At 38.9% G+C, this 25187-nt stretch overlaps 1 protein-coding gene across 5 annotated transcripts in view; it reads right to left on the bottom strand.

The window, feature by feature from the left end:
* Positions 1-25187, bottom strand: part of upf2 (UPF2 regulator of nonsense mediated mRNA decay) — a 106669-nt gene that overhangs the window by 48444 nt on the left and 33038 nt on the right. For all 5 annotated transcript variants that reach the window (XM_048553797.2, XM_048553796.2, XM_059654832.1 and 2 more), the window contains 7 exons: positions 16747-16855; positions 16377-16490; positions 12317-12433; positions 11173-11358; positions 7206-7409; positions 5457-5732; positions 2195-2378 (listed from right to left, as the gene is read on the bottom strand). In XM_048553797.2, the coding sequence (XP_048409754.1) occupies positions 2195-2378; positions 5457-5732; positions 7206-7409; positions 11173-11358; positions 12317-12433; positions 16377-16490; positions 16747-16855 (1190 nt within the window). The remainder of the gene's footprint in view (positions 1-2194; positions 2379-5456; positions 5733-7205; positions 7410-11172; positions 11359-12316; positions 12434-16376; positions 16491-16746; positions 16856-25187) is intronic.

The following is a 25187-nucleotide window of genomic DNA, read 5'->3' as shown; positions in this document are numbered from 1 at the left end:
ATCAACACCCACAACCCAAGCTATAAATCTACTCCAAAATTAGATAAATCTATTACCCAAAACAGAATGCTGTATCACACAGGATAAAATGCACCACTAAAGAAGAATGATTCTAACAGAAAATTTAATCTCAAGGTTCAGAAACACAAGTTTTGCTAATTATGATATTTCATGAATAAGTTTGAAATTTCTAACATTTCTGGTGCAATTTTACTTAGGCATTCTAGAATGAAGAGGAAGGGCAAGGTGGAAAGGGAGAACTATTTCAACGAAAAAGATTTTCCCAAAACATGGTCATGTAGTTTAGTACGTGCTTGTTTCCCGAAATAATTTTCTTTACTTCAAAGTGCCTGGAATGCAAGGCTTTTCTGAGTAAACTGTCACTGACATGGAAAGTAGCAATAAATCAGTTCCCCAAATTTCTATTTTAAAAGAAAGAATTGTCTCTTTATATAAAATTAATCATAAAAGGAGCTCATTCCAAAGCAAACAGACAAAAATAAGTCAAATGAACACTGCGCAAATTGTCATCAGTAACATAAATTACTAAAATATAGTCTCATGTGACAAAAATTTTAAAAATGTAGCTCACTTCTTGCTGTACCATAATCTCGGATGCAGTACTGGATAGTGCTAGGCTTGCCAATTTTTTTGTTAACAGAAGACCTTTGAGACATTCCATCCCCACCCTTGCTAAGCCCATGAAACAAAGAACAAGAGCCCTTTCAAAACTAAAAACTCTCAGCATTTACAAAGTGTCAAAATTAACAATGATGTACAAAAACTGTACTGCCAGATCATTTGGCATCATTTAAGTTTGCTAAACTTCCAAGTGGGAGAAATTCATTCACTGTTGCATAAAATGTCTCTTGCTAAATATCAACACATATCCACCCGTGCCAGAATATTCAGTGGTGGTTTTATCAGCTAGAAATAAATCTCAACCTGATATCTGGACAAGTTCAGACAAAAGCATAAACGTAACTCAGCTTTATATCTGAATTACAGCTGATGTCAAACCAATTTAGGACAGTAAGCAAAGTAATGACGGTTGAACAGTGCTTGAAGTGAGCAGAAACATTGGTGTAATGAAGTTTTGAATGAGCTTACATTTTTGGAGGGTGGAAAAGCAGCCACAAGTGTATTGGAACAGTTAAGTGTAGAATATATATAAAAGATTACGTGAGGAAACTCAGAGGGGATTGAAATCGTTTTAAAATGCATTTTTGCTCCAGATTAGCCAGCAGAAAGTGGTGTAATGGAACTACAGGTAACAGACATGGAATTGTAGCATAATGAAGCGCCATCAAGTCAGCGTTAGTAATTTCAAATAGAAATCCATTTAATCCCACTCCTCTCTAATAAAAGAAAGAGCTGCTGATGCTGAAGATCGGAAACAAATATGAAAATCACTGGCGAAACTCAGCAAGTCGAGCACTGTGGAGAAAAAACAGCATTAAGGTTTCAAGTCCAGTAACTCTTTTAGGAAACTTGTTTTTGAGGGCCACGATTAAATCTGTATCACTGCATTTCAAATTTTAATCACTTGTTGTGTCATAAAGCTTTCCCACGAGTCTCTTCTGATTCTTTAGCAAATCCCTCCTTCATCCACTCAAAACAGTTTCTCTATTTGTTTTACATACATGTTTCATTATTTTAAACATCTCTTATTAAGTTTTCTCTACTCAACGGAGAACAACCCCAAATTTTCAGGTCGTTACAGAAGGTCCCTCCACAGGCAGTGGCAGGGTTAGTGGGAGAAGAGATTCTTTTCCAGGTCACTCATTAGCACCTGCTTTACTTCCATGCACTTTTTGATAGCTGCTGCAGACAAAGGGGACAGGTTTGCTTGACGAATGCTTCAAAGAGACAGTGTCCTCAGGGATTTCTTTTCTAACAACACAGGTTTTACTCCATTACTATGTAAAGATTATGCAAGAAACCAAAATTATTAATTTTTTCTTCAGTTTGTGTTTGTAACTTTGACTGGCAGTCAATACATCACATATTACGAGTGTGAATGACTGAAGTAGCGAAAAAGTAAACATACGTGCAATGTCACAATTCATGTAGAAATTCAAACAAAAATGCTGGAGAAACTCAGAGTGATAGCTATAGTGGAGACAGAAACTGAATTAACATTGAGTTCTGTACGACTCTTCTTCAGAATGATACATGTAGAACCAGTTCTTACCTAGTTTAATCAAGAACTCGCGCTCGAGTTCCTGAACTTGCTTTATGGCCTCTTCAAGGGAGCCACAGAATTTCATCTTTGGTCGAAGCAGCTCAAGTATGTCACTAATCATGTAGTCAACATCAATAGGGAAAGGGTGATCTTTCGTCCACACATCTAAACTCTTCTTCCACCAGATGTAACGCTGCAGGTGGCATAAGTATAAGAATCTAGTTTGTTAGTACGTACAGAATCCATGCAATCATAATTTCCAAAAAAGTAGTTAATTAATTAATTCCAAAAAAACTAACAACTATTGAAATAAGCAACTGAGCCTCACAGGTTACAACCACTACAGGACATGCTATTTTAGATTTAGAATTATGGAACTAAAAAGGATCTTTAGGTATTTCATACTGTTTGAAAGTGAGATATTTCATTCTGAAGCAAGGGTGTTCAGATTTGAACCTAAGGTAAATTATAAAGGTATGAGGCACAAATTGACTGAGGTGGACAGGGAATTACTTTAAAAGGCAATGGATAGCCTTTTTTTTATTCATTAGCAGGATGAGGGCGTCACTGGCCAGGCAGCATTTATTTTGCCCATCCGTAACTGCCCAGAGTCAGAGTCAGAGTCAGAGTCAACCACAATGCTGAGAGTCTAAAGTCACATCTAGGCCAGATCAGGTAAGGAGGGCAGTTTCCTTCCCTAAAGGACATTAGTGGACCAGATGGGTTTTTCCAACAAATCAATAATGGATTCATGGTCAGCATTGGATTCTTAAATCCAGATATTTTTATTGAATTCAAAAGCCACTATCTACTGTGGCGGGATTCAAACCCAGGTCCCCAGAATATTATCCGGGTCTCTGGATTGACAGTCCAGCCATGGGGCCATCACCTCCCCTTTTCAAACGATTACAGAGTTTACGGTCCATAGAATCAAAAACTCAAAGAGTCAGACATCCTGAGCCAACAAGGGAAGCTTAGAATTGTATGAGATTAAAATAAAAGGCTTATGAAGTTGCAAAACAAAAAACAGTGAATTCTCATAATTGGGAGATTTTTAAGAATAGAGCAAGAAGATGAAGAAACTAATAAGGGAGAGTAAAATATCAAGGTGATATGGCATCATTTTAAGAACAGTGTTCTCCATGAGTAATTCTTTCCATCTGTAAAAATACAAGGGCAGAATCTACAAATCATTATCTCACTGCTGTATGTAGAATCTTTTTATGCAAGTGAAACTGAAAATTATATTGCATTTCAGACACTTAGGATTGTTTCCAAGATATGATCAGGTGAAAACATGCAAAGATGTACAGTCTCTCTTTGACAAGGCACAGTTCTCTGCCATCTTTAAGAATACACCAAAACAGACACCATTAAAAGTACACGTGTCAGTTGCTATTCATGCTCTTCATGTTAAGATACACGATACAATCACAGTTAACTTGGCAAATCTCATTTATTTTTAATGGCATTGTTTTTAATGAAACAAATAAGGCATTAGTAAGAAACTAGATCTCTATTTTGTTTTAAGCTGACTTGGCAGTTTGACCAGAGTAGCAATTTTCTTGTTAATTTGAAAATGTGCAGTTTTTAAAACGTAACGTAACATCCAATTTCAAATCGGTCCCTCTTCCATTACCTGGCCCACACTTGGACCCTGTCCCACCCCACAACTCGGGCCACAATCGTTCCATCTGCACTAACAACACATGGGCCCTGTCCTTTCCCACAACTGGGCTTCACTGTAGCTATTTTAAAATCAAACAATTGACAAAACACTCATCTCTACACCACAAATTTCAGTACAGCAGTTCAAATGTAATTATTTGATCCTAGAGGTTACATAATGAATAACATTAAAAACATTAAAATAGTCTTTTAAAAGGAGGTCACATCAAACAGGAGGTGCAGGATTGAACACAGAATTAGTAACTTCTATTCTGTGTTATTTTTAGGCTCTCAAGCAGACTTTCATGTGCTCCATGACCTCGACCAACACTTCCAACCCTGACGTCAGCAAAACGAAGGAGCTGGTCATCGACTTCAGGAAACAGAGTGGAGGGCACGCCCCTATCTGTATCAATGGTGCTGAAGTGGAGGTGGTTGACAGCATCAAATTCCAGGGGGTGATAATCACTGAACTGTCCTGGTCCACCCACGTCAACGTGACAGTCAAGAGAGCACAACGTCTCTACATCCTCAGAAGGCTGAAGAAATTCGGCATGTCCACAACGACACTTACCAATTTTTATAGATGCACCAGAGAAAGCATCTATCTGGATGAACCACAGCATGGTAAGGCAATTGTGCTCTCCAAGACCACAAGAAACTGCAGAGAGTCACGAACATAGTGCAGTCCATCACGCAAACTAGTCTTCCATTCACTGGCTCTTTAGTTCCTGCTGTCTCAGGAAAGCAACCAACATTGTCGAAGACCCCTCCCACGCCAGTTCACCTCCCTTCTACTCTCTTTCATCAGGCAGATTTAGAAGTCTGAACACACACACACGAACACATTCAAGAACAGCTTTTGCCATGCCGTTATCAGACTTTTGAACAGTACTCTCAAATGTTAATGTTGATCTCTCTCTCTCCGCACCTCTTCTTTGGCTGAAGCACCATATCCTGCACTACGTTCCGCTACCTCATGGACTTTGTGTGGCACCTTCTACTTGTACAGCATGCAAAACAACACTTTTCACTGTGACAATAATAAATTAAACTCAAACACTTGTCCAGCTGACACTGACAGCCCCTGCTCCCTAGTCTTGTCCTGTCCAGGTGACTTGTAAATCCAGCCCCATTATGTAGTCACCACCCTGAGCAGCCTGACATTTAAGCTTCCTGAAAATTTTTGCATGCAGCTCCAGGCTAGCTAGGAAGCAACTCTACCAAGCTTGTCCAATAACAGATTCCTTCCTGCCCTTGCTGTTCCTTCAATCACAGGTGCTGTTACGTGAGCAGTTGCAACTGCAAGAGACAGGCTGCTGGTGACTGGAGAAGTTGGAGCAAAGAGGATGAGACAGACAGAACCTGGTGATTAGAGGAGCAACTCCATGTAGACTCAATTTCACTCAATTACAAGGGAAGTCTTTATCCAATGGGTCATCCTGCGGTGGTTTTTTCAGAGGTTAAGGGGGATGGTGGGTAAGAATATGTCTGCGGTTTCTATTTCTTTTTAAGATTTGATCAAGAAATTACACCCACACAGACTATTGCTAATTTAAAGTAAAGGTTGTGAGAAGACAACTTTAAAACAATTGACAATTACCTGAAAATATACAAGAAAACAGTCCAATTTCCGTTTGCTGGAGCCTCTGTCAAAGTACTGTCCACAAGTGTCCAGCAGAGTGCAAACCAGACGAATACGGAACAAATGCTCTGGTGGATCCAGAGGTGTTGCACTGCCATCAGCACTTATACCAAATGTAATAAAGGAATACAAAATTCGGAAGATGACTGCAGACTCCACCATCCTGTAATTGTACAATTCCCCGAGGAACTTAACACTGCTTATACGCCTCTGGTTGAATTTGGGTTGATTAACCTGAAAAGCAAAAGGCAGCCGGTCATTACAAGAAGACACCTGTGAAATCCATGGGTAGAAACAGAGTGAATGACAGAGCTGGAGCCATTTGAACTTCAGTTTGGTCAGTTTTAACTTCAATTTAATCAGCACCACTGGCTGTTTAATTTGCAAATGCTTTTTTACAAAAAAAAAACAGTTCTTTGAGGACGCAACAAGCAGAATGGATAAAGACAGACCAACTGATGTACTGCAATTGGATTGTCAAGAGGAATTTGATAAAGTGCCAGATTAAAAACGACACCTGCACAAAACAAGAGTGCATGATGTTGGGGGAAATCATGTGAGCACACACAGAGGACTGGCTAACTAAAGGGAAGTCAGGACCAAAAGGGCCATTTTCCAGTTGATAAACTGTAACACTCGGATGAATGAGGAATCAACGTTGGAGCCTCAAATACTTATAATCTGTATTCGCGGTTTGGGTGTAAGGACTGAGCGCATTGCAAGCATATTTGCTAATGATACAACAAGGAGTGGAAAAGCAAGTTGACAGAACAGAGTCAGCAGTGACGTGTAAAATACCTGGGAGGCACGGTAGCTCAGTGGTTAACACTGTTGCCTCACAGTGCCTGAGATCGGGGTTCAATTCCACCCGAGTGACTGTCAGTGTGCAAAACCACACATTCTTTCTATGTCTGCAGGAGTTTTTTTTCTGGTTTCCTCCTACAGTCCAGAGATGTGCAGGTTAGATGGATTGGCCATGCTAAATTTCCCAGGCACGTACGTGCAGGCTAAGTGCATTATCTTTGGGAAACGAAGGCTTAAAGGGATGGAGAGGGGATGCTCTTCAAAGAGTTGGTGTGGGGTCAATGGGCCAAACAGCCTGCTTCCACGTTGCGGAGATTCTATGATTAAACAACTGGGCAAAAAAATTGACAAATGGAGTGTAATATGGAAAAATATAAGGTTATTAACTTTGGTAGGAAGAACAGAAGGTGAAAATGGATTTTAGGGACAAAGAACCTGGGTGTCCTTGCAAATGAGTCTCAAAGTTAGCATGCAACTAAATGAGTGCTTAGGAAAGCAACTGGGACATTGGCCTTTATGCTATGTAGGGTGGGTGGAGGTGTTGAGGTGGTGATGGAGGACGATGGAGAGTACACAGTTTACATCAGCTGTGGTTGCTTCCTATGTTCAAATGTTTGCTGACATCCAATGCTGACTCAATATAATCAAATGCAGCTTGAAGTTGTCAGAGATTCTAGCATTTGCAAGACCATTTCCCAGGATTAATCAGCACATTATGGACAGAAAGATCAAATGACCTATTTGCAAAGTTTCCCTTATGTAATTATAAACAGTCATATTTAATTATGATGACCATTATGCTTCATACAAAACTTAGGCAGTTATTGTAAGCATCAATTTTGCAGGTGGGCTATGTTTCCTACTTTTTCACATTGTTTAATGTTTCTGCTAAAACGGTATCACCTCCATTCCCAGACGGATGTCTTCCAGCACTCCATCCACAACATGTATTCCCACATCTTCTTGGTATGGCACTAAACCCGCCAACAGGTTAGCAACACAGTGAATACTGTTATATTTGACGTTCCAGATGTTGATCATGCAGTTAATAACATATTCCTTCACCTCTGGATCATGCCATGCCAATTTCCTCATCTGTCTCAACACCTGCAATATGAAAGTTGTGTTAGTGTTTTAAAAAAAATGTATATTGCATATCAATCGTCAGATTAGGATTGAATTGTGGAATTGAAATAGAATATGCAACATAGTCATTATTTATGGATGTAAAATTGCTTTATCCTTGTTTAGTAGTGTAGTAAGCATTGGCCATACCCTACTGGGCTGTCCTTGTCAATTTTCCTCCATTTCTTAGAATATCAGATCCCTAATTTGATTGATGTTAGTTTGTTTCTACGATCCTCAATTCAAGCTAACCAGAGAGCCAGCAATTTCAAAACAACATTTTGCACTCTGCTATAACAGAGATTAAAATCAGGAAAGCACCATGCAGACATTACTAGGTGCAGCTACAACCTACAGTTCCATGGCATATAGCACCAGTATGCTCTGCCTCTCAGCCCTACATCAAGTTTTATTTGAAGTTTGAAAACAGTGTACAACAAATCACAGAATTTCTATTTTTGCCAAACATGAAAAGAACAACGTTTGAAAAATACAAAGGGAACATTTTGGTACAAAAACTGAAGTTTAGATTAATGTGTATTTTATGATCAGCCAAAGAACATTGTACTTTGCAAAATGCTTCTAAAGTTCATGGCATATTAAGTGGACTGGCTATAGAAAGACAGGAGACTATTCAGCCCTTCATTTCTGCATCAGCTCTGAAAACCTGATCAGTCACATTTCCCTGTACTTTTCCAACATCACCGAAATTCTTTCCTTGAAGTAAAGATCCAGTTCTTTTATGAAAGTTACTATCGCATCTGCTTCAACCACTCTTTTCACTCCAGTATATCTCACTCAAACCTTCTCTGTTCTAATCAGACCAATTCCAATTAAAATGTAATGTTTACTTTTTTTAAAAAAAGGCTTTGTATCCTTAACAACCAGAGCACAAACAGCACACAGTACATACATATTTATCTAATGGATCACGCCTGCACTGCTCATAATTTTCCTGCCAATTCGGATGCCAAGAATATTTGGTGCTTCTGAAAGCTATGTACTATAAATGTAGTAAACAACTTCAAAATAATCAATTGATTTTGTGCGGCTCCAAATCCAAAACACCCAGCATTAAGTTACTGTCCATCCTTATTTAAAGACAGGCTGTCTTGCATCAATTATTACAGCCTCAGAATAGTCAGGGTTTTATTGCCATTTGCTGAGCAGACAATGAAAATCAGGTACAATTCAGAAGCAGCCAGCATTAAATTAATAATCTCTTCTCTTTATTACTCTTTTTAAGTGTAAGTTCTGGAACAATCACAATGTCGAGAGAATATTTGAGATAGCTGCAGCATTCAGCTTAAAAATATTAACCTTTGATGAATAAGTATAATCCTTTAATGCTTTCCAATAGACTGAGTTGATAAATGCACTGCCTAGCCTTAAACCGTCGGCAACGTTTAACATACTACATATATGAAAGTAAACCATCTCAGGCCAGCAACAGAGGTCCTGCAGGTTGCTTCAGGAACCCTAAGGTCTCATGCCTTGGTATTAACTAGAAAATCCTACTAAAAATTCAAAACAGGTTCAGTCCAATGAAAAGAAAACTCAGCGGCAGATGGACTTGCTCAGCAAGGAACAAGTAAGTAATGTGGGTTAGACAGGAACAAGAGATTGAAACAAGCTGGTAGACTTTTCTGAAGAAGGGTCTAGGCCCGAAACATCAGCCTTCCTCCTCCTCTGATGCTGCTCGGCCTGCTGTGTTCATCCAGCTCTACATCTTGTTATCTCAGATTCTCCAGCATCTGCAGTTCCTACTATCTCTGAGATTTTGATGTCAATCAGGCTGAACCTCACTGGCACTCACTATTTACAAATGAAGAATGGCCACATGGGAGATATTCATAGGGCTGTATGTAAAACAAGATCCATTCCTTTAACATAGCTGGGGGAAAGTAAGAGACATTTTGTTGAAGCTTTTGTCTTGCACTTTTCAGGATGATTCGTAATACGGATTGAAGGGGGAAAATGTTTCAAGTTTGAGAGAACAGTGTTAATAAGTTGTTAAGTAAACTCTGATTGGCACAGGTATTGCAATGGAGAGTGCACTAGTTAATAATGATTGACAGTTAGCCGCTAGGCTTCCTTTCAAAGCGAAAATAAGTGTCAGGTGGGAAAGAAGACTAAATGAAGGAAACTATTCTTCACAAAAGTTAACTTTGCATTATTCATAAGGTTACTATGAAAGCATAAAGTATTTTGCGTGTTAATCTGCACATTTGCATACAGCAAACCAGCTTAAAAACAGTATAACTTTTCCACAGTGAAAAAACAGAAGGATAAGGTGTACTGTTTCTAATTAGTGATTTAATTTCATTATCAGAGTGACCACTGTTTAGTTACCCAAGTTAGAATCTATTGTATTCAGATATCCAAATTTAGAGAATACAGCACTCATTCTGGAGCACAAATCACAAGGGGTGACGCTATGAAGAATTTTCAATGTAAAAACAAGAATATTAAAAAATATCAAAAGTGGCAGTACAACATGGAGCCAATGTCAATCAAGGAGCAGAGGGGTGATAACTGAAAGCAACTGCTGCAAATTACAGAACTCAAGTCCACTAAGTGCAGAGGACTGAAGCTCTACCACTGGAATAACAGAAGCTAACAAACATTATAAACATAATGTCAGGCATGTTGGTGTAATCACAGAATAAATCTGTATTCTTAAAAATTATTTGTTCCTTCTTAGGATCCAAACAAGGTCAACATTTATTGCCTGTCCAGAATTGCCCTCACAAATGTGCTTTAACCACCTCAGACAATGTTGTCAAGGTACTTCCACACTGTTGTTTGGTAGGGAGTTCTGCAATTTGGACCCTGCAGAGGGGGAATAATGGCGTGTGTCCAAATCAGGATGGTGCAATATGGATGGCTTAATATAAAGGTGATGGTGACATTAAACCTTTGGGTGGTATATGTCACAGGTTTAGAAGGCACTAGAAAAGAGGCCTCAGCAAGTTGTTGCAGGGCACATGAAGCTGCTGTGCATTGTAGCCGTGTTGCATTACTAATGGAGGCGAGGGTGAATGTTTAAGATAGTGGATAGTATCTTGATCAGATTGTTTTGTTGAGCTTCAAATGTTACTGGGTTCACTCACATTAAAGCAAATATAAATATTTCATCACACTCTTGACTTGAGCCTTATGGGTAGTGGACACACCAGGGAGTCAGGAAATGAGTAGCTCTCAGCAGATTTCCTACCATAATCATGTAGGTGACAGGTCGAATTCAGTTTATGGTTAATATTGACCCCCATGATGTTAACGGTAGAGGACCTGATGAAGGCAACACCACTGAATGCTTCAAGAAGTGCATAGATTGTGCCTTATGGAAAATAGCAATTACTTGGAGACTGCTCAGCATATTTGTTCCTTGCCAGCTGTTGGACAAAGCTTGACTGTTGTCCTGGTCTTATTACACACACACAATTGGGACTACTACTTTATCTGATGAATTGCAAGTGGAACAGAACACTGTGGAATCATCAACAAATATTTCTACTTTGGACTTTACGTGAGAGGAGAACTAAGTGATGAAGTAGCTGAAGATGACTGGGTCAGTGGCACTTTCCCAAGGAGCTTCAGTAATGTGCCACAGCTGAAAGAACTGACCTCCAAAAGCCAGACCACCTTTATTTGTGCTAGGCATGCATTTTGCAAAGCTGCTTTTGGGAACTAAACACGGTTAATGCAGTGATCAATTAACTTGAATTAATCAAGTAGCAGTTACCTTTTCCGTTGTGACCTTGGACAAGTCTTTGTAGAGAAGTTTGCGGATATATTCTTGAAGGGGAGGGCGCTTCTTCCTCACTGTTTTCTCCACAGGTGGTGGATTACAGTAATAGTATGCATTTTCCACCATTGTAACATAACGAGCATCTAAATGCATTGCTTGTTTCTTGCGCATCATCTGCTCCTAAAGAGATGGAATTGAGACTGGTCAGCATTACTGGCACAAAAACCAAATTAAGGAATAAAGAATGACCTGAAGACACACTTAACTGTAACAAGACTGCAAATGAGTATTTATGTTAAAAGAACAGTGTCATGATTGAAAATAGAGTCTATCCTTTCATCTCTGTAATTTGGGCTGACATCCACTTTAGATTAATGGAGCATAACATTTGGCTGGCTGAGGAAACTGAAAATGTAGTTATCAAATATTAGGAAGGGGCAGAGTAGAGAAAACAAAAAATTCTGAGTGTATTCATGCTTGATGCTTGCACTGGGAACAAAAGCTGGTAAAACATTATACTTCCAAATCAAGCATTCCTGGCCCCAAGTTGAAAAATGTACAAGCATCTAAAATGTTCAACTATATAAGTTGAACGCAAGTTTAAATTACCAGCCCTCACATATAGAATAGAACCAACCCTGAAATTAACAGTTAGCAGCCATCATTCTATTATGGTAAACAGCCAAAAAGATTTTTTAAAAGAAACGTACATTTTAGTTTAATACCCTCATTTTGACAGTAAACATACTCTGAGAATTCGTCTGAACAAGTTTAGTTACTCAAACAGTAAATTCCAAAATGAAAACAAAATAATGCTAACTCCTCAAAGGACACCCAGGATTTTAAGCATCACCTCACCACAAAAGTCACTTCTCTAAACTTGAGAGTCACTTCCAAAATTCAAACTGAATTATACAAGTTAGGATACAGACAGCACAAAAAACATATACCCTATATATGCATCTACCATCAACACAGTCAGTTACAAAAGCACTATATCCACAGTGATCATACCAGAAACTCACCTGAAAACAGTTCAAAGCGAGACTTAAATATGCAGAGTAAATGTAACTTGTCTCTTTCTGTGGAAGATACAGTCAGCAAAAGCACATTCCTGATTTGTGTTCTCAAATCTTACCAGAAGAACACTTGTCCTCAAATGGGAATCAGGTGATCGGAAAAGAAAACGACCAGTTGTCTCTAGGAGGGTGCAAGCCATTTCAATATGGTGGTGGGAAAAGTCAGCCAAAAGCATCTGTTTATAGGAGAGAATTAAAACAAGGATATTATCTCTCATCAAATAAAGAGTCTTTGATATATTTAACCGCATTTCAAATGGTAAAACTGTTGCATTTGTGAAATCACCACAATAAACAATTAAAAAAGAAAGGTGAGCGGAAACCAGGGAATACTATATTAACTGAGCTTGATTGCTGTTGTCAGAAAGTTACTAGAGTTTATAATAATAGTTAGCAAGAATGAACAGTAGATAAATCTTCATCTGATCAGAGTAAGTTAGCATGGATTTGTAATCAGAGTCAACTTAGAGTCAGAGTTTCACAACACAAAGAGGCCCTACGGGCAGTCGTACCTGCACTGGTTATCAAATATCTATCTAATGTCTTTTATCAGCACTTGACCTGTAGCTTTGCATGTTGTGATGTTGAGTATTTATCTACATACTTCCTAAATGTTGGGTGTTCCTACCACGACGTGCCTTTCAGGCACAAGTTCCAGATCACACCGTCACCATCTGGGTGAAAACAGTTTTCCTCAAATCCTCTTCAAACCTCTTGCCCCTTGTCTTAAATCTGGTTACTCACACCTCACCTGAGGGCAAAGGTTTCTTCCTATCTATCTTACCCTCTGTTCCTCAATGTTCTTCACTCTCCACTCCGATAATCCCAGCCTCTCTGCTCTGAAGAAAATAGCTGCAACTATTGAGTTATGTATTACTGAATTGCTCTTTCCTGGTATCTCCTCTGTACCCTCTCGAATGCAATCGCATTCTTCCTAGAGTATGGCAACCAAATTGTGCACCATACTCCAATTATGGCCTAAAAGATATTTTACACAACTCCATCACAATCTTCCTGCTCTTGTATTTACTGCCTCACCCAAATTCAAGGAAATTATGCCATATGCCTTCTTAAGCACCTTATCTACATTGCTGTCTTAAAAGAAACTACAGACATGCACACCAATATCTCTCTGATCCTGAATACTTCTCAGGTCCTGCCAATCGTCATATATTCCCTTACCATGCTGGTGCTCCCAAAATGCATCACCTCACATTTTTCAAGATTAAATTCCATTTGTCACTATTCTGCCCAACCGATAGTCAATCTATATCACCCTGTAGTCCTCATAATGCTTTGAAAAGATAATTCAGGTAGTGGATGGAGGATATCTTTGGATGTTATTTATCAAATTGTCTTCTAGAGGACAATATGAAGTCCCTTGTGCGAGATTACTCGCTAAGTTAAAGCTCAGAGCTAAATACAGGTTATTGACCTTGTTAGAACATCAGCAGAACAGAAGTAACACCAGTCACTGCAGCAGGTAGGCAATGACAAGTAGGATACAGCAAGGATGCATGTTGGGGTCTCTCCCATACAGTTTATGTATTAATGGTTTAGATGATTGGACAGAAATCCACATATCCACATTTGCTTGTGATGCATGAATAGGTGCATTGCAATTAATGTACTTTAATGAAGTGTAACATTACAAAAGAGAAATTAATAGATTAAGTGAAGGTGCAACTAATAGGCAAAAGGATTTCATGCAGACAAATAGGAGTTCATTGACTTTGAAAGAAAGGATACTTCCAAAACAGTGTAACCTAGAAACAATGGAGGTCCAAAATCACTCTGGAGGCCAGGAACATAGATCAAAAAAAATGACATGAACAAATACAGGAAATAGCTTCTGTAGCCAGAGAGCTACAAATCAAGGAAGCAGGAGCTAAACATCACCTTGAATCATGTCTTGAGTACTAAAAGAAACTCTGAGCACTACATCTAAGGTTATGAGCATCGAGGGAGCATGAATCATTGGTTTGCCAGCCCAGTTCGTCCCCTCCCCCCACTGCGCCACACAACCAGCCCAGCTCTTCCCCTCCACCCAATGCATCCCAAAACCAGTCCAACCTGTCTCTGCCTCCCTAACTTTGGATGTTATTTATCAAATTGTCTTCTAGAGGACAATACGAAGTCCCTTGTGCGAGATTACTCGCTAAGTTAAAGCTCAGAGCTAAATACAGGTTATTGACCTTCCTCTCACCCATCCCTTCCTCCCACCCCAAGCCGCACCTCCATCTCCTACCTACTAACCTCATCCCACCTCCTTGACCTGTCCGTCTTCCCTGGACTGACCTATCCCCTCCCTACCTCCCCACCTATACTCTCCTCTCCACCTATCTTCTTTTCTCTCCATCTTCGGTCCGCCTCCCCCTCTCTCCCTATTTATTCCAGAACCCTCACCCCATCCCCCTCTCTGATGAAGGGTCTAGGCCCAAAACGTCAGCTTTTGTGCTCCTGAGATGCTGCTGGGCCTGCTGTGTTCATCCAGCCTCACATTTTATTATCTTGGATTCTCCAGCATCTGCAGTTCCCATTATCACTGATATCTGTGAGACGTGTGTTATGGTTTACTTTACTAACTCACTCACAAATGCTCTAAGGTTACTATACCACATTTCTACTCATTCATTCATAAAACCGCACTTTGTAGTACATTTTATAAACTAAAATGAAACATCCCTTTGAGCCCATTACTGTTTCTTTACACCTTTCAATTCTGGTCAGCCCATAATGCAAGCAGTGTTTAGACCTGTTTCTGCATCAAAGGCTCCCCCAGAATAAGTGTTAATGACGTAGCCCACACACAACAATGCCATCCCTGGTATTGTGTCTCCATAACCCCATAACTCAAAACTACAGAAAGATTATAATATTAATTAGCCATTAGCAACTGACTCTCAACACCTGAACAGGTTGCTGACTGTTTCTTCCACGTGTATCTAAAAAATACATACATGGTAAATAGGGCTGCTATCCCCTTTATCAAAATAGCACTCCTGTGAAACTGCATGAACGAATGTGTAGGAATCATCAAAAGCGGCAATAATAAATGAAATTGCATGACCTAGCTGTGCGAGATCAGTTTAATATCCTTTATACTTTTATTTATTAATGTATACATTATACATGTATAATTTCCCACATTTCTAACTTTAAAGTCAAAAAGGACTAATACTTCTTGATTATGCAAGCACAGGCCGGTCAGACATTGTAATACCATCAGGAGTAACAGCCAGCATTTAGCAAGTGCCTAAACTATCTCCTGCTCCCGTAGGACAGATGTCACGTAAACTTTTGTGTACAACAGATACAACTATGTAACATCATAGTGTAAAAATTTTAATGTACACAAGAATTGCATAAAGAGGCCACTGTAAAACTGTACCTCAGATTCCACTGCCACCTCAAACTGGGCTACAGCATATGCTCAATAAAGAAGCTATCTTTGCTACTCATTAATCCCGGTCATTGTTGATACACAATCCACAGATCTGAACTGCAACGGTTAAGTTTCAAGAGGGTTCACACAAACAAGTGTTGAATGCTTTGGAATTCAGTCAGCTGAAGGGTGATTTGATTGAAGTTTTTAAAATGTTAAGGGACACAGACAGGGTAGATAGAACTTCAACTATTTTCATTGGTTGGACACTCTAAGACTGAGGAGGTGGGACTGTCTAAAAAGCTTCAGGAGTAAAATTGTGAAACACTTCTACACAGAGACATTAGATGTTTAGAACACTTCTGCAAATGGCAATTAACTGCAAATTTTATTTTCTGATACTAGATTTTTGTTAACCAAAAATTAAAAGGTTTAGAAAAAAAAGTTGCAATCACAATCCATGTTTCCCATAATTAAGATTCTTGGCCACAGCCATGTATGAGTAGCAATTTCTTTTCGCTTTGCAATATTTGACCCCTTGTGTGTCACAAAATTGTGACCTTACCACCCCTGACAGTGCAAAGACAGAGTGACTTTAAGATAATAGATTCTACTTGACGCCATTAAAAAAACAATAGGATATGGTCAGAAACAGTTGATTATTATACAAGATTTCAGTTCAAATGAAGGCCTGACAGACAGATAACATATGGATAAAATTATTCCAGACTGACCTTTAGACAATGAAGTGAATCGCTCTTCAAGAACATTTTAAACTTTGTTAATTCTCCTATGAAACGTACGGTTTTGTTTTTAGTTTCAATGTTGATCTGATCCTTCTTCCTGACCTAAAATGTATAACGAAACATTTTAAACTGTGTATGGATACCAATGAATCTCAGGCACTTACAATGCCATTGTTATACAGTACTAACAAAAGGTGATCAGTACTTCATAGTACAGTCCATTACATAGTGAATACTATTGCGACATATGTGATATGTCACAAAAGCAAAATTGATTTGAAACAAGTAGTTCTTTTGTACCAAATATTTACAGAAAAATGCAAAGCAGTATTCTCCCCAAAAAAAATCTAAAACCTACATGGAATCTGAAGTCTCCTTTTAACATGGCACAAAGGTCTTCTGCCACATCTGTCATACATGGATATAAAGTGCCAACCAGACGGGCGTAAAATGGAAGTAGGTCCAACCTAAAGGGGGCAGGAAGTTAGCAATAATTAACTGACAGGAAGCATTTCATATACCAGGAACTAGCTATTCTGTATTAATGCTAAAATGCTATTAAGGTTTTCTTCAAAACTACATTTTTTGTTCTTAAATTATCATTTGAAACATTCAATATAAACAAAACACAATAGGTGTTTACAGCACAATTAAACCTGAGAAGAGATGACCTGATCATTCAATGAATGCACAGACTATAAACATGTTTAAAACTAACTGAAAAAAGTGACTGGTTTAACAAGAGGGGAGTTATAAAAATTTACTTGCCTAGATTATCAGTTCAACTGCAATATTAAAAGTATTTACTCTAGATTGCCCCTTTAATTAAAAAACAGTTTTTTTGGCATGTATTCAAAAGGTGAAGGCTGTCTTTGATGATATCATGTCAGATATGGGATGTCTAGACTCAATTCAAAACAAAACCCACTCCAGTAACAGCACCCTTATCCCCAAGGTCAGAATGACCCAAATTCCTCTTAGTTAGATCTTTTGTCTACAGCTTCAATCCAGAGCTACTTTCCTTTCACTATTGACAAAGTCCACAGATATAAAACTTTCAAATGTCAAAAACAGTTTGACTGTCATGCAGCCTATAACAGGACAGCTCATTCTATTTGCCTGCCAATCTGATGGTTGGTGCAACATTTGATTAGTTCCCAGATGAACTCCCAAAATGATGCCAGGATTAGCATTATCAATAAGATATTATTACAAGTATAAAGAATTATTTGCATAGCTTTAAGAAAAACAATACTTACAAGCAATATTGATTCTAAAGCTATTAAGTGTTCACAAAAAATACGGTCAACAAAAAAAAATCAATTCTAAAGAATCAGAGGTGCCCAAATTAGCTGGCCTTTGTAATGCAAGTCTGTAGCAATGGTAAACAGTCAATGCTGTTTTCTAAATGCAGAGTTTTTTGAATAAACAGAGACAACTTAAGTAGTTAAGATTGTACGAGTGGACTAGTCCAAGTCCTGTAGACCACAGCAATGCTCCACACATACATTTTGCTATTTTTAAAGAGTTTTCTTTCTGTGTACATTAAAAAGCATCACTCCTATTAATGAGCTGAATTTGATGGCCATGAACACAAGTTCAACACAGTTTTCACTCACTTTGGCACAAATTAATTTTCACCATTAATTTGACCAACTCTCAATTAGACTATTCTGCATTTATAAAACACTACCAAGCTAGTCAGATCATTAAGGTTTTTTTTAAAAAGGATGTTTCAACTGCAGGTGCCTTTTAAAAACAGTACCAATTTGTCATACACAAATGATCTTTTCTTGACCAACTACTTCATCCCAAAAAAAATCCCTTAAAAATTACTTTAATGGTATAACATTCAAGAAACTGCAACCTACGTATATTGTGCACATTTGGCATAGTTAATCATTAAGCCATCCTAAGCCAGCAGAAACTCTATGATAGCCCTGACTTTCAAAACCAAAGTTCATTTATCAACATCTCCAAACACTGGGGATGCATTCCGAAATCTGTGAAGTCCATTACTGCAATAAATAACTTATTACAAACCAAATCTGAAACACGTCATTAGAGAACTAACCTAAACCAACAGCAAGACTATAAAACTTTTTAACAACTTCCCTCTTGTTAAACCGGCCACTTTTCTTTTTCAGTTATTTTACATAGTTAACGTTACATTCCAAATGCATTCTTCAATTATTTGAAACTGCTTGAAGACCTTCTGAATCGTAACTTCATACAGCTCTCTAGTACTGAACAAAGATTTTACAGCGCAAAATACAATATTTGGTATATCCTGCCCATGTTGTTTATCCTCTATATTCCACGCTGCTGTGCTGGTCCCACTTCTGTGTCATACCTTAATCAATACTGCTGCAAACACCAGCTCACTGTACATTCCACACCTTCATTATCCTCTCTGGAAGAAATTTCCTCCTTGTTTAATCCAAAATCCTTCAGTGGATTTTATATTATCCACATTCCCTCACTCTCGATTCCTAACTATGCAATGTGTTCCTAATACTAAAATATGCAATGTAATCTCTGTTTTTAAAAGAACAGGCATCAAGAATAACCACAGCTCAGTTGTTAGTACTCTTGTCTTTGAGCCAGAGGAATATGGGTTGAAGTACACCTCCAGACACTTCTGTACATAATTTAAGCTGACATTTTAACGTGGTTCTACATGGTTAGAGATACCACTTTTTGATTGAGGAATAAAAGGCTCCATTTACACACTCAAATTGATGTAAAAAATTCCTTTGGAACTATTCAAAGAGGTGGCAGGGAGTTTATCCTACATGTCCTGGACAACCAACTTAACCCGGAATAATATCAGGTCTGGTAGCATCTGTACAAAAGAAACAGCATGAATGTCTAACGACGACCCTCAGAAGGAATTAATCTATCCACAACACCCTTGAGAGTGAACATATAAAATCAATTCTATATGGAAATAATAGAAGAAACAATGAACTGTTATAAACCAGATATAATTAAGATATGATTAGAAAAACAACCACTCTAAGTAACCATTAGCAGTTAAAATAATACTTCACGCTTTCATTTCTCAAATTGATACAGAAAACAGGTTTTCTGTTTTTTAATTCAATGATGCTTGTGGGATCTTGTGTATATTAATTGCCATATTTTCCTGAGACACAACAGTGGCCGCACTTTAAAAGTGCTTCACGGACTGCAAATATCCATCTATCCGTCTTTTTGTCTCTCTTTTTTTCAATTATTCCAAGTCGCATTTCATATTTGGTGGTTCCTAATATGGAGTACATCCAAATGAACATTTTGTGACTTCACAGTTGCCTGAAGAGACTTCCTATAGCATGAAATGAAAAGCTGCTTTACACGTGGTCATCCATTACAGTCTTATCAAGGACTGGCATTGACTCAAAGCATCTCATCTCCTATTTTACACCACCTGCCACTCTCTCAAGGTTAAATATCTGAATCAGTGACAGGTACAATAAACAGCTGTAGTACTAAAACAAAACCATCTATGAGAACTCAACTTGGTCTGAGAAACCTAATATCTACCAGCCGCCTTTTCATCCTTTCATACAATTTTAACCTCGTTATTCTTCTGCACCCGACACCAGTTCCCTATAATTGCTTGCCAATACAGTCCTTCATTATTTTGTCAAGGGCTTACTGATTTGGTCATCTATTGCATTTCCCACATAAAGCATACTGGCCATCTTGCCAATTACTACCTTCCTTACAGAAATCCTTTTTGGCAGCTAATTATTTCTATCGGTTTAGATATTTAGTAATTTAATCTTCAAACATTTTAAAGACCTTCCTGTCACATGTTAAATTAACTGGTCTGAATTATCCAGATTAGCTGTCTCCCTTTCAGCAAATAGGTGGTTCATTGGCCCTTTGCCTGGCCTCTGGAAAGCATTTTTCCACGAAAATCCTGTAATATAATTTTGAAGATTTCTATATTACTTGGAGAATCCTGGAGGTACTTAATCCAATACAGGCTAAAGGAGGGCAGAGTGCCTAATTAACTATTCTAATACCTCCTTGTTTAAAAAAAAATGCACATTTCAGTTTTATATAATTCAGGAATTACTACTTCTTCAATTTCCTCTCCTCTTCTATTGAGGTTAGTCCAGTGAAGGCGAAGGCGAAGGCTATGAACACTGGTAATATCAGCCAAATTGTAATCAAGTCCAAGATCAAAGTTTTAGGGGTAGAAGTCTGAATCCCACCATGACAGATGGAATTTGCTCGATCTTTTAAATCTGAGAATAAAAATTAAAATCATTGTCTTTTGCCATATTCATTCATTTCTTTCAGGAAAGAAGCCCTTATCTGGTCATCTGGCTTCCAGCCCAGTGTGGCTAACATTTAAATGGCCTGGTAGACCATTCAGTTGTATCAAATCCACTCAGACCACTGGCATTGTTAACAGTATTGGAAATTACAACAGCAAACTAGCCCCATTAACCATTAAAGATCATCCTATAAACAGCTTGTCTCAAAATTGGGAGACCTGCTCCACAGATTAGTCCAAACATCAACAAAAGAGCTGAAATCTTGAGGAGGAAGATTAGAGTAATTGCCTTTAACATAAAGGAAACATTGGCAGAATCCATAAGCAAACTAGAAACAGCTGAAATCAAGGAAACAACTCTCTAGTGTTTGGGGTCGTACCTATCACAAAGAAGTCAGCCGTGGTTGTCAGAGGTCAATCGTCGCGGTCCCAGGATATTACTGCAGGTGTTCCTTGGGGTCACGTCCTAGACTCAACCATCATCTGCTTCAACAATGGCTTCCCCTCAATCAGGTCAGAAGTGGGGATGTTCACTGATGATTAGACTGCATTCAGCTCCATTTGCCACTCATCAGAAACTCAAGCACTCCACATCCATATGCAGCAAGACCAGGACAATATCCAATTTGGGCTGATCAAGTGGCAAGTACCATACGTGCTGTGTAAGTGTCAGACAAATGGCGATCCCCAAGTATAGTAGATCAAACTATTTCATTGATTCTGAAGTCCTTTGGGTGTATCAATGGACTATTATTTTTGAAGCTTAGTCATTGTTTTAAAGCAGGAGAAAAAAAAGCTACAGTGAGGTCCCATAAGCAGCAATGTGAAAATAGCCAGTTCCATTTCCTTCTGTGATGTTGCTTGAAGGTTTAGTATTGGACAGGATACCAGGGGTAACTTATCACCATTCCTATAAATAGTGCCATAGGATCTTTCACTTGTTTCTCTCTCGACGGTTGCTGCTAGACCTACTGCGTTTCTCCAACACTGTGCTTATGTCCCTTTTCTCCTAATTGTCCTAATAGGAATTGAATGGCTGTGTTAACCTTATTCATCTCCACAATCCATCTATAACTTTCCTCTTGCATGGCCTTTTCACAATAAAGGGGCCTGTGGTACAATCTCACTAAAGTAACAATCACTTGTCCTTTTAAAAAACAAAAATCTATGATCACCATGATATTAGAACATCAGGGATCAGTAGCTGGATTGTAGGTCTGGATGGAATTCCTATTCTCCAAATATGGTACATCAAAAGTATAATGAAATTTTACAATATGAAATACATTATTTAATCAAATTCCCACAGATTTTTGGTAAGGTAGCCCATAGGTCCCCGAGTTCTAATCAAGGCAAAGTCTAAATAAGATGTTGAATTGAACACAGAATACCAGAAAAATATACTACAAAAGAAGTGGGCTGAACAGTTGTAGCATGGAAAGAAACTGTTCTATGATACTATATAAAAATTCGGATGAAGGACAGCATACATTATGTTCACTGCAAAAGAAGGCCTCTTGTGCCCTCTTGTGCAAAATGCAGCAGGCTGCAATTAAATAAATGTTGCCAGATACATATCAAGGCACATAAAGGCAACTATAAAACAAGACCATATAATTTACGATGTACAATTTCTTATTAGAACAAACTAAAGCTTGACTTAGAGGCTAATGTAAAGAAAACGCTGGCCAGTGGGCATCAGGTAGGTTTTGGTTTAGTTTTAAAATCACTATTTCTACCAAAAACTGTTTTTTAAACACTTTGCCCTCATTATAATCGCATAGAATTGGCTGGCCCAAAAGGAAGCTCACCTACTTATAGCGTATAATTTATAGTCCACCAGCCAGAGGACTCTCCAAAAGTCAAAATGCATCACCTGAAATGAGGCTGTAGTCACAGTATTTCTTAAATTCATTCATAGGATGCAGGCATCACTGGCTGGACCAAGATTTATTGCACAGCCCTAACTTCCTTTGTGGAAGTGATGGTGGGCTACCTTCTTGAACAGCTATCATGTGGTATTAGAGAGGGAGCTTCATAATTGTGACAGTGAATGAACAGCGATGTAATTCCAAGTCAAGATGGAGTACAGCTTGAAGGGATAATGCAGGAAGTGGTGTTCCCATGTGTTTGTTGTCCTTATCCTCTGAGACAGTACGAGTACACAAGGCATTATTGCATGAGCCTGGGTGCACTGCTGAATGTATCTTGTAGATGCAACTTTCTAAGTTGCTTGGAGAAGAATATTGCATCTATGAATAACATACGAGGAACAAACTTCAATTCAGTTATTATGAGAACGGAAATCTGGAATTTACAATTGTGTTTAATGACATAGAACATAGAAAAGTACAGCACGGTACAGGCCCTTCGGCCCACAATGTTGTGCCGTGGAATAATCCTAATCCAAAAATAAAATAACCTACATTCCCCTCAATTCACTGCTGTCCATGTGTATGTCCAGCAGTCGCTTAAATGTCACTAATGACTCAGCTTCCACGACTTCCATTGGTAAACTATTCCATGCGCTCATAACTCTCTGGGTGAAGAACCTCCCTCTGACGTCTCCTCTATACCTTCTTCCTAACACCTTAAAACTATGACCCCTCATGGCAGTCAATCCTGCCCTGGGGAAAAGTCTCTGGCTATCGACTCTATCCATGCCTCTCATTACCTTGTACACCTCGATCAGGTCACCTCTCTTCCTCCTTCTCTCCAGAGAGAAAAGTCCGAGCTCAGTCAACCTCTCCTCATAAGACAAGCACTCCAGTCCAGGCAGCATCCTGGTAAACCTCCTCTGCACCCTCTCCAAAGCCTCCACATCTTTCCTATAATAGGGCAACCAGAACTGGACACAATATTCCAAGTGTGGTCTCACCAGGGTTTTGTAGAGCTGCAGCATAACCTCACGGCTTAAACTCGATCCCCCTGTTCATGAAAGCCAAAACACCATATGCTTTCTTAACAACCTTATCCACCTGGGTGGCAACTTTGAGCGAGCTATGCACTTGAACACCAAGATCCCACTGTTCCTCCACACTGCCGAGAATCCTGCCTTTAATCCTATATTCAGCGTTTAAGTTCGACCTTCCAAAATGCATCACTTTGCATTTATCCAGGTTGAACTCCATCTGCCATTTCTCAGCCCAGCTCTACATTCCGTCAATGTCTCGCTGAAGCCTGCAATAGCCCTCAATACTATCAATGGCACCTCCAACCTTTGTGTCATCAGCAAACATGCTAACACACCCCTCAACCTCCTCATCCAAGTCATTTATAAAAACTACAAAGAGCAGAGGCCCTAGAACAGAGCCCTGCGGGACACCACTCAGCACTGACCTCCAGGCAGAATATTTACCATCTACAACCACTCTCTGCCTCCTGTCAGCCAACCAATTCTGAATCCAGACAGCCAAATCACCCTGTATCGCATACCTCCTGACTTTATGAATGAGTATCCCATACCGCCTGACTTTATGAATATACCCAAAATATACCCAAAGGGCTTTGCAATCAATGAAGCACAGTCATCATTTTAATGCCAAGTTACACAGAGCAAGGCCCCATAAGCAGTAATATGAAAATGATCAGATCATCTACTTCAGCAATGTTGGTTGCTTGAGACCTATTGGTGAGGATAGCGAGAATAACTTCCCTACTGTTCCTTGAAAGTGCCAGAGGGTCTTTCACATCCACCACAGACCCTAATTTAATATATCATCGAAAGGCAGCATCTCCAGAGTAACACTCCTTCAGTAAATTTAATTCACTAGCACAACAAATTGCAAATGTAGGCCATTCAGCCTTCGAGCCTGCGATGCAATTCATTATGATCATGATTTTTCATCTAATTTAGTGGTCTATTAGCACTTATACTCCATATCCTTTGATCCCTTTAGCCTCAAAGGCTATATTCAACTCCTTCATGAAATGTTTTGGCCTTGATTGTTTTCAGCAAACTCCATAAACTATCCATGGCTGTAAACAGGTAGCACAATTTAAACCACATTGTACTCTTTCTTTATAAAAGGACACAAAAATCCACCACTTAGAAGGACAAGGACAGCAACGCCATGCAAATAGCATTACATCCAAGTTATGATGTATAATGATTGTCTAGTGCTGTATAAGGCACAAAAGCCTAAAATTCTTTCCAAATGCCATTGAGGGAGCACCAGAATTACGGTAGGGCATGGAGAAAGACTCACTCCCACTTTCTCAAGGCAGTGGAGTTGGGTATTACAAGTCATCTTGCCAATGTCACCCATATCCCAAGATCAAGAAAAACACAAAAATCTCTTCCAACTTAAATCCATCAAAACATAGAACACAGAACATTACAGTGTAGTACAGGCCCTTCGGCCTGATCAGAGAGTAGTAAGGGCGTGGACTGCCCTGCCTGCAACAGTAGTAGACTCACCAAGTTTAAGGGCATTTAAATGGTCATTGGATAAACATATGGATGATAATGGAATAGTGTAGGTTAGATGGGCTTCAGATTGGTTGCA

This window comes from Stegostoma tigrinum, chromosome 25, assembly GCF_030684315.1.
Source record: "Stegostoma tigrinum isolate sSteTig4 chromosome 25, sSteTig4.hap1, whole genome shotgun sequence".
NCBI classification, from domain to species: Eukaryota; Metazoa; Chordata; class Chondrichthyes; order Orectolobiformes; family Stegostomatidae; genus Stegostoma; species Stegostoma tigrinum.
This window is presented reverse-complemented; position numbering and strand designations above follow the sequence as displayed.